Source organism: Pezoporus occidentalis, unplaced genomic scaffold, assembly GCF_034315485.1.
Source record: "Pezoporus occidentalis ecotype Australia unplaced genomic scaffold, CSIRO_AGI_Poc_V1 ctg161, whole genome shotgun sequence".
Taxonomy (NCBI): domain Eukaryota; kingdom Metazoa; phylum Chordata; class Aves; order Psittaciformes; family Psittacidae; genus Pezoporus; species Pezoporus occidentalis.
In genome coordinates this window covers 1,795,706-1,805,492 of record NW_026913437.1, presented here as the reverse complement: position 1 = coordinate 1,805,492, position 9,787 = coordinate 1,795,706, and the positions used below count along the sequence as shown (strand labels likewise).

Here is a 9,787-nt window from a genome sequence, read left to right as displayed (position 1 = left end):
TACATTCCAACTGTTTATTTAAAACATTACAAGCCACTTTTAACAAAATCACAACGAACACTGAGGATCTGAAAAGCCACACAGCACTTTGGGCATCACAAAGATAAATGCTCTGCAGGCCCTGACCAACCCAGGGGCTAAATGTGCAGACAAGCACCTCCAAGAGGATGATAATACCTTGTTCCACTTCTCTCAGCCAAAGAGCAATACTGCTTTGTAAGCAGGTGAGGTTGTAAATTAGAAACCCCAATCTCTTATCTACCTGTAGGTGTCCAGGCACCTGGAGAGCTCTTATGGTGTTAAGCTTTTAAGTTTCACATGAGAGAAAGCATGGCTGCAGTCACAGCTGGAAGGAAGCCACATGCTGAGCTGCAATGTGAAGACTACCCTAGCACAAGGTGTGTGGGACATGCTGCATTTCTTCTCACCCAGAATCCTCCATTTTTTCCCCTTGTTGTCCTGTACCAGCACAGAACATCCTCTCTAGCCCAGAAGGAAGGGGGAACGAATACACGTACATCCACAGACTAAGGAGGGTCACCTTTTGCTGGAACTTGGATCTCGCTCCCTAGCCCAATCCAAAATCTGAGAACAGGGCTAGCTCTGGAAGGACAAAGCCCTCTATGAGCTAGGATCCATGAGGCAACTAATAGACTGCAGGCTGATGACTCGCCTTCTGCATCTGAACGATCTTGCCAAAGCCACCTCTTCCAACATCGTAGTCTGTCCGGTACTCATCTCGCACCTGGGGCACAGCAGGAACACAGGTATTAGCATCGTGCACTGCCTGTCTCCTGCTAGGCTTCAGGATCATCACCCCCTCCTTGCTCAGCTGGTGGAGAACTAAAGTTCAGGTTAGAAGTACTTTGATTCATTTGAAATCTCTTCAAATAATCTATCAAAAAGCTGGTAATTGTGATGAAAATGGTAAGTGAGGATATATCTGATGGCTGAGGTCTTTAATTTGGACAAGCAGCAACCAAAACCGCAAAATATTTGTATTCAGCTTTGTGATCCTGTTTTCTGGATTGCCAAGCTTGGCTTCCAGGATATTTTCTCCCCTGCACTGAGGATATTTTTTTCTCCAAATCTGCAAAGGAATCTCACTTCTGCACTGGGGCAGCCCACTGGATGATGATATTAGCCTGGTAGCTGCACTGTCCCCCTCCATGCAAATCTACATAATTTTAAGAATGCTAGCTTGAATGTAGGTGCCATTCTGCTTGCATTGCAGGAAGTTTGGAGTCCTACAAAGAAATGCCCTTAAGTTCCATCACTAGCTTTTAACACCAGGCATCAGTTACTGAAACAACCTGGGAGTGGCTAAAGTTCATCGTCAGGTCTTTACAGCCTACACACTCTTCTGCATGACACAAAACTAGCACACTCTGAGGGGGATCAAGTTCAAGGTATGAACTGGGATTGCCTTTACCTGTCCTCCAGTCTTTCCTCTTCCATACTGTCGCCCTTCCTTAAACCCTGCATCCCAGTCAGTTCGAATGATGCGGTCGTCCAGTCGTGTGCCGTTGACAAAGCGCATGGCATTCTCAGCATCTGCTCTTGTGTAGTACCTGGAGCATACTATAAGGAGAAATAAGCACTCTTTCGTTGGGTACAAGGATAATAAAAGGAAACTATTTTATCTGAGAGGCAGAAAACTCATGCCTTCCAGCTCTTCCTTCTCAAACTGCTCTTCTCTATGGGATCAAATACTGTATTCATATAAGCCCAAGCTGAAAATAGCTCCCACTCGACCAGGATTCTGAACGTGAATTCTAGTACCTGCACAGACAAGAAGTAGCTTAGGATCGCTTATTTCTAAAGTAGATGAAACAAACATGTCAAAGCTTTGCTAAGGGCAAGAAACCTGTAAAATGTCTCTTATACTCTGTGAAACTTGACTGAGTTTGAACACGAGGGGCAGGCCTCACTGGAGAGCAAAGACAGTTCAGGGTATGACTTGTACAAGCGTGCACCCTCTGCCTGGGAATGCTGCCATGGCTTACCCTGCTACGTCGCTCAGGTCTAAAGTTAAGGTGAGAAAGTGAACACGTGCCCTGGCCAGGCAAGAGCTCAGGGAGGAACCCGAGGTGGCAACCACGCACACGGGCTGTCTGCGGCAGGGAACCGCAAAGGATACTCCACAAAGCAGAAGCCACAGGGGGTTTTCTTGATCTTGTCCAGCCCCATCACAATCCTCTTGACGTCTCCGCACTTGGCGAAGAGCTCGTGGATCTGCTCCTCGGTGGTGTAGAAGGACAGGTTACCCACATACAGCGTAGAGGAGACCTTCAGGGACTTCTCCTGCAGCTGCCGGCTGCCCTGAGGGCGGAGGGGAGGGCGCAGAGCGGTGAGCACGGCGCCAGGCCCCGCCGGTCACCCCCGCTCGCTGCACGGCCTTGCCCCAGCCCCGCCGCCCCCCCGCCCCGGCCCCGCGGCGGGCGCACCCGGAAGTGCTGGTCGCGGTACTGGCTGATCTCGCAGTAGGAGTCGCTGTTGAGCCCGCTCAGCGTGGTGCTCAGCAGCCCCGAAACGGCGCCGCGCCCGCTCCTCGAGCCCTCTCCCCCCGCCGCCATCGCGACCACCGCGCCGCCGCCACGCAGCCCGATTGGCCCCAGCGCCCGTCGCTCGGGGCGGGGAGGCGGGGCGGTAGCGGCGCGCAGCCAATGGGCGCGCGGAGCCGTCGGAAGCGCGGTTTCGGCGCGGCCGCGGAGCCCGTCCCGGCATGCCCCGCGCCTTTCCCGCAGCGGCGGCCGCCGGGGTGGGGCGCGCGGGGCCATGGCGGGGGTGCGGCTGGCTGCCCCGGCAGGTACCGAGGGCGGGCCCGCGGGCCCCGCCGCCCGTGCTGGGCCCTCCCTCGCCTCCCCGCTCCCGTCCTGTGTTCAAGGGCTGGTGCGGGAGCTGCTGAGGGAGGAGGCGCCGGCCCGCATCGCCGCCCTCACCGAGGAGTTGTTCCAGGCGGCGAGGAGCGCCCCTGAGCAGGCCGGGGGAGCGGCTGAGCTGGAGCCGCTGGTTCCCTGCCCGCCCGCGGCAGCGCTCGCCCAGGTTGGTGGCCGGGGGCTCTGCCTCTGCGGCCCGGTTGAACCCGTGGCTCCAGCGCTGCGGAAAAGTGAACAGAACGGGGTTTGCATCTCTTCAACCCGAGAGCTTGGAAGGCCGAAATAAAGTGGAAAGTGTTGTGCAGGCACCATGTTCATCGTAGGTGTGAAAGTGCATAATGACGAGAGGCGTTACTGGTACCGTGGTGATGTTGAGCGGTTTTGTTACTCCACTTTTCTAGTAGTGTCTGGTTGTAATTTCAAGTCCAAACACAAGCAGGGAGCGCTGTGCACTGAGGTGTTGGTACTGGATGAGGGGAGAGGTCTTGCTCACCCTGTGCGTGGATTCCCATATCAATAGTGGGTGCTTGAGGAAGAGGCTGCCCCATCCCTGGCGGCGTTCGAGGCCAGGTTGGACACAGGGGATTGGAGCAAGCTGCACTAGTGGAAGGGGTCCCTGCCCGTGGCAGGGGTTGGAGCTGGATGAGATGTAAGGCCCCTTCCAACACAAAACCGGTCTGGGGTTCTGTTACTTGTTTCTTCTAGAGGAGTTCTTTTAAAACAGTAAATGTCAGCTTCAGAAGGTTTTTCTCTAAAAGGGCAGTACATAGTTCTGAAATAAAAACAAGGCTGGTGGGATATTGCCCAGCCTTTTCCTCCATAGTTGTATCTTGGAAGGAGATTTAACTCGGAGCAATTACTGTCAAAGCAAGCCGGATTTTAAAAGTCGTGTGTTTGTGACAGGAGCAGGACAGGCTTGCAAGTTCAGTAAACAGAAAGTAATTCTTGGTGCAGTCTGTAAAGAAATACAGGGGCATAAAACTGGTGACCTTCAATTCCTACTGAATCAGTTGGGCTGTCAGTTTGAAAGAAAGGAGAAATCATTCATTTGTAATCTGATCTCTTCAATTAAAGGGGCCATGAAACGACTCCTAGTTAGGAAAGAGCATATTTGTAGGCAAGATCTGCCGCACAGACAAGGATTAGAAGTGATGGAAATGCAACCCTTCAAGGTGGGTTTTTAAAGGAGCTTGTTGCCTTGATGTAAGACTGAATCATCTTTTTAACAAGAGTATATAGTCAGTAGCCTTTGTTCTTTGCTAAGTTTCCTGATGGAGGTATTTAAAATAATTAAACTACTTAGTTTTCTTTTTTGATAGGCAAAAGAGGTGAAGCTGTACTGCACATCCCAATGCAATGCCTGGAGCTCTTTTCCAAAACCTCCGAGCTTTTCAAGCTTGTTCAAAATGCCCATGATGTATCCTGAAAGCTGCCAGTGAATCGGTTGGGTTTGGTGATGTGCTATTGCACGCGTTTTGTGTCTGTGAATGTTGGTGAGAAAATTGGTCCCAGATGGATAGGTCATGTTTTGCTGTGAAATAGCCTTTCATAAAAGACTGGATGGATCTGATGGAATATCCCTGTGAGAAGAGCATGTGCTTCCTGCCAGCTGCTTAGGGTTCTCCTTCATGACGGACCTATGGAAAATAATGATCCATACTTTTAGCTGAAGGAATGCTGTGTGGTCTGTTTAGCATGCCTGTTTTCAGGTCACTGTCTCAGATCTCCCTGTGGGATCATAGAACAGTTTCATGGGAAACTCACACCTTTGACTCCAATGTAAAAGGGAGTTGCACAAACATGTGGGCCGGTCATTACTGTGATACACAAGAAAGAGGGCTCCTTTGCCAGTAGTAAATTTCCATGTGACCCAAATCCAGGACAAAATGGAATCTAATGGAATTCTCCTACTCAGGTTGAAGAGGGTGCAATAAGCCTGTGGAACTGGGCTGTGACCAAACACACGGGTTCTGTTGTCAATGATGAGCAAAGAGCTAAACGTATGTATGTGTTCCATACTTTCCTCAGTCTGTTTTGTGTGCTGTAGCATGAAAAGGAAACTCTTTGCTGCCAGGTGTACGTGTGGGGCTGTAGACCTGTTTGGATCTTTGCAGATAGGGTGTAGACAGAGGAAAATACGCAGCTGTCCTTGAGTAAACAGTTTAGGAAGAAACATCCCCATGTAATAGTGGTCTTGCAACAGAGGTTCAGTGCTGGTCTTCTTATTCCCCCTTTCCATGCCAGCATCAGTAAAGACGTGATGTGACCAAAGGAAGCTGTAATTTGCCTTCTGATGCTATGGTTTTAATCTAAAAATTTATGGAAAAAAAACAGATATAAATTTTAGACCGTTGGTCACTTCATTTACATCAAATGAAATTGTTTATTTAGTATAACTATCTCATCATACAGAAAAACTAAATCCTCTACTTCCCTGCCTTAGCCAGGTACACAGCTGGTGGATTTACTTGGAGGAGGGCTGGGGGGAAGCAGAAGTGAGCTTTTGGTCTTTTCCTGTTCTTTATGTGGCTCTGCAGGATTGCAGCATCTGGCCTGCAATTTTGTCTTGAGGGATTATAGTCAAAATTAGGCATAATCTGCATTATATACATTTTATCAGGTAAAGGCAAAGGGTAAGTTTACCTAAAATAAGTAGTAATTGTAGAGTGTAGTGTTCTCAGATCTTCTATCACAGCTGAAGGGCCAGGGAGAGGCTTTTTTTAAATACATTAAGTGATGTCTTTTCCACCGCTGATGTATAAGGAAGGCCTGGAAATATTTTTTGTTTTTACTTTGAAAATGTAGATTATTAAACTTCATTTCCCTGTCTTGCTGAAGGCTATTTTGAGACTCTCAAGACATGTTACTGTAAGCACCTGCAGTGTAATTAAGTCTTTTAATATCATGTATTTAACTTAAACTCTCTCTAAAGTGTGTAATAGGTGATTCTGAGAATATGTTTGTTTTCCTTACTGCCTGAAAAGCTGTTTTAAGCAACTTGGCTAAAAGTCAGACTGCTTTGACTCCTGAAGCTTTCAGATTTTCTCTCTTGTAATTTAAAGTAGCAAACAGTCTCTCAGCTACAGAGGGCCTGACTTTCTGAAGGACAAAAACCCCAAAGGAACAGTGAACTCAGGAATGTCTGCCCTGTTTTCTTGCAGTACGGTTTGTTGCCTGCAGGTTGGTGTGCCTTTGTGAAGGCAGTGATCCTCCAGAGGCAACTATCCGAAGACAGATTTTGGTAAGGCCAGTGATGGGTGAGCAGGGAAGTACAGCTGATCCCCAAGGGAAACCTTCAAACCCTGTTTGGGTTGCTTTGGAAGGGGAGTGAAATGAACTTCTGGGGAATAAACACACTGAAAGGAGAACCTGTGTTATCACAGGGATACCTTGCTGAGCCAGTGCAGTTGGCATTACAGCTTTGTCATATGGAAAAATGTTACACGAGCAGCACATTCATTTATTTCAGTATCTTACTGTCTAATAGGACACCATGTCTTATGCTGCATCTCAGTTCAGGACTTCATTCAGGCATGAGAAGTGCTTGTCAGAAAGTGGAGAGGTGAAACAGCCCTCTCTTACTTTCAGATATGTGTATCAGCGAGATGAGATCTAACATTGCCTTGAAAGTTGTTACTAAAAGTGACTACTTTCACAAAGCACATATAATTTTCTCCTTCAGATGTCTATGAAAACTGGAAAAGGATGGATAGATGTTGGAAAGCCTGATCTTGCTGATGAGTTTCTGGAGATTGCCATGAATGTAAGTTCTTTTCCAATTTTGATTTCTTATAAACACATCTCTTTGTAGGTTCCATGGGTGATGCTGCACTTTGTTTTCTAGAGTATAGAAAAACTGTATGCGAAGTTACTTGAGGGGAGCGATGGTGAAGCAGATATTCATGTGCACAAAGCTGATGTGGAGAAGCACCTCTTCAAAGTACTTTCTTATCAGGCTGAATCAGTATGTGTTCTTCCCAATTTTCCTTATAAGTCACAAGGGGTATAGAGGGAAACTCCGAGATGTATGAATACTTGGCACTGAGGACTTGCTGAGGGATATGTTTCCTTCACTTAGATGTAAGATAGCAGATCTCGTGTTTGCATCCAGTGTTGCAATCATGTAATGGTTTTTAATTTCACTCGTTTATTGCAGTCATTTCTGCTAGTTCAGATTTGTTGCTCTCTGATTTGGCTAACATGGCTGTTAGAAAGCAAACAGCTGCCTTTCTGAATCAGAAATATGTCAGTTCCAGAGGTGTCCTGTGCTTGGCTGAAGAAGGGGGATAGGGCTGGTGTAGAGCCTGGGTCCCCCAGACTGCAGTCACATAGCATGTGCGCAGCAAGGCAAGTCCCTTTGGACACTCATCACAGCGAGGCATTGTTGTGCCTGACTGAAGTTTCTGAGTATTTTATCAATGGTACAGAGTATTGCAGACATAAGAGTGTAAATAGAAAACGTAGTTACCTGCATTTGCTGGTCATGGCACTGACCTCAGTATCCAGGAGGACTGTCTCCAAATTCTCAAGAGCTTCCTTAAGCAGCCAAAGCAGTGGCCAGAATTTTTAATTTGATCATGGAGGCAAAAGGGAACCTTAAATTATTGGAGAGGTGGTTTAAGATTTGGCGAACTGTTGTAACACCTTAACATTGGGAAGAACAGGGGAGATGAAGATTAGGTACTAAGGAGAAACTCTTCCTTGTGAGGGTGCTGAGGCGCTGGCACAGGGTGCCCAGAGAAGCTGTGGCTGCCCCATCCCTGGCAGTGCTCAAGGCCAGGTTGGACACAGGGGCTTGGAGCAAGCTGCTCTAGTGGAAGGGGTCCCTGCCCGTGGCAGGGTTTGGAGCTGGAGGAGCTTTAAGGTCCCTTCAACCCAAACCAGTCTAGGATTCTGTGATTGTATGATTCTAATTCTTCCCTGCACCTGGCCTTTCCACACTACCTAGACGCTGCTGTGTTTTTCTGGATGTTTTTATCATCTGGCAATATATAGAAATAAACAGAATTACTGTAAGGACAGATATCTAATCCCAAACTTGGCCTTACTGAATGTGAAAAACCCAAGTCCTCTTTTAGAGAATCATTATTTTAGTGGATTTTAAAGCCGTGTTGCTCAGTACAGTTTGTTAGCATGCTCTACTGCTTTCTTAGGGAGTTGCTCAAGGGGATTTTCAGAAAGCAGTGATGTGTGTGCAGCGCTGCAAAGATATGTTGATGAATTTGCCAAAAGAGGTAAGTGAAATAATCTCTTCTTTATCACTCCAAACTTGGCAAGTCTGCTTTCCTCTCTGTATGTTAAAGAATGACATATAGCATTCTGGAAAGTACCCTGAACTGTGTTCTCTCTTCTGTGATTGGTTGCTTATTTGAACTTTCTTACTGAAAATTTTGCATGAAGCCAGCACTTTTTTTTTTCTTCAAAGTTATTTTTTTTTTGGTTGCTGTTGTTCCTCATAGTTTATAATTCAAACTAGAATGATAAACTCTTCCTAAAGAATGAGAGAAGACAAATCAGCAGGCAGGGTAAAATGATGCCTAAATTGAATGTGTCACCTACTCTTGTACAGAACCAGCTGCATTTTACAGCTTGATCTTACATTCATCTTCCTTACTTGTACCCACATGAACTTTTGTCTGGAGACAGATGGGACAAGCGAAGAGCTGAGTCACTGAGTTTTTGATATGCAAGCCTGTCACTGCTCTCAGTACTAATCTTCATCTTCATGAAGCTGTAGAGCTATGAATGGAGGCTTCCCACGCCACTAAACTGAGGGGTTTTGTAGTTCTTATGTCACAGAACAATGTCCAGAGAAATAAACTCAGGCATACACAGACGAGTTCTTTGTTGGTAAAGATAAAAGACTAGTATGTTTATATCAGAATAAACTTCCCCACATGCATTTTCATTTGCTTGCTTAAATATTTTCCCAGTATTTAGGAAGCATTTTGTTCCTGTCTCTGTGGTATAGGTAATAAAATATAAAGAGTAGACCTGGATTCTGAAAGGGAAATACAGGAAATCTGGTTGGAGTTTAATTGGGTTTTAATCGATTCAACTCCAACCACTTTTAAATTGGGCTGGGTTTTATTTTTGTGTGATCTGCAGGTGCTGTTCAGTGCACTGAGGCAGTTGCAGGGTCCAGCTTTGGTTTGAATCACAAGAGCAAAGCAGAGCTCACTGCATCTTTGTATCATTTCAGTTTAAATTAATGCTTTCTGCTTTAACTCCTCCATTAAATAATATTAAACTTCTCATGATGAATGCTCCTCACAAACCAGGAGCACTGATGGCAGACAAGGAGAGGGTTTCTGATCATGAGTGATACAGTTTACTTCTGGCTTAAGGAGTGGTATTTAAACAGTGAGGAGGAAGGAAGAGCTGGTGATGGCTGAGTGACTCTGAACCTTTTTGAGCACTAGGTAGCCCTCAGTCCTTGGCCCTTCTAGGCTCCTGTTGTACCAGAGAGCCCTTGCAGAGTATCGCAAGGAGGTGGTTGTGTTATGGTACCACCGAGCAGCTGGAGAGGACTTGCAGCTTGTGGGTCATCAGTGATCTATGGAACGTAACCGGGACCTCTTGCCCTGTAGGTGAAATGCCAGAATTGTTCCAAACACTTGTTGTTCAGAGAGGTGCCAAGTTTCTGGGGATATTTAGTGTTAGGCTTGACACCTGGAACACAGTCATTCACTGAAATAGGATTTTAATTATCATTTGAAATACTTCTTTTCCAAGCATGCAGGTAAGTGTCTGGGATATGCCACAGTATGCCTACAGCATTATTGCATGGAACCCTCTCAGTACATAGACCTTTCTGCTCTGGAAAGAGAATGTTCACAAATGAACTAATGAAAATAAGGGTTTCACATCTGAGAGCGATGGGGGTTTGGTTCATGCATCTGCACCTG

General features: G+C 46.5%; 2 protein-coding genes across 8 annotated transcripts in view; one reads left to right on the top strand and one right to left on the bottom strand.

Moving 5' to 3' along the window:
- LOC134160633 (nuclear cap-binding protein subunit 2) lies at positions 1 to 2,625 on the bottom strand. The gene is made up of 4 exons (XM_062612824.1): positions 2,448 to 2,625; positions 2,141 to 2,322; positions 1,433 to 1,571; positions 1 to 745 (listed from the first exon to the last, which is right to left on the bottom strand). Exons 1-4 carry the CDS (start codon positions 2,574 to 2,576, stop codon positions 647 to 649), a joined length of 549 nt encoding a protein of 182 aa, XP_062468808.1. The 5' UTR covers positions 2,577 to 2,625; the 3' UTR covers positions 1 to 646.
- Positions 2,626 to 3,588: 963 nt separating this feature from the next.
- TEX11 (testis expressed 11) overlaps positions 3,589 to 9,787 on the top strand; it is a 28,550-nt gene continuing 22,351 nt past the window's right edge. For 2 of the 7 annotated variants that reach the window (XM_062612833.1, XM_062612830.1), the window contains exons 1-4: positions 3,589 to 4,879; positions 6,562 to 6,642; positions 6,724 to 6,843; positions 8,033 to 8,113. In XM_062612833.1, the coding sequence (XP_062468817.1) occupies positions 4,859 to 4,879; positions 6,562 to 6,642; positions 6,724 to 6,843; positions 8,033 to 8,113 (303 nt within the window). In that variant the 5' untranslated portion in view covers positions 3,589 to 4,858. Of the gene's footprint in view, positions 4,880 to 6,040; positions 6,121 to 6,561; positions 6,643 to 6,723; positions 6,844 to 8,032; positions 8,114 to 9,787 lie in introns of all 7 variants that reach the window. The other 5 variants (XM_062612829.1, XM_062612831.1, XM_062612832.1 and 2 more) reach the window with 5 other exon arrangements.

Bases quoted from the DNA above. Each gene is read 5' to 3' on its own strand.
- LOC134160633 (XM_062612824.1), bottom strand. From the start codon at position 2,576: ATGGCGGCGGGGGGAGAGGGCTCGAGGAGCGGGCGCGGCGCCGTTTCG. The intron at 1,572-2,140 runs GTATCCTTTGCG...AGTATGCTCCAG, and splicing joins TGTGGCTTCTGCTTTGTGGA to GTACTACACAAGAGCAGATG. The intron at 746-1,432 runs GTAAAGGCAATC...GCTGTGCCCCAG, and splicing joins GAGGAAAGACTGGAGGACAG to GTGCGAGATGAGTACCGGAC.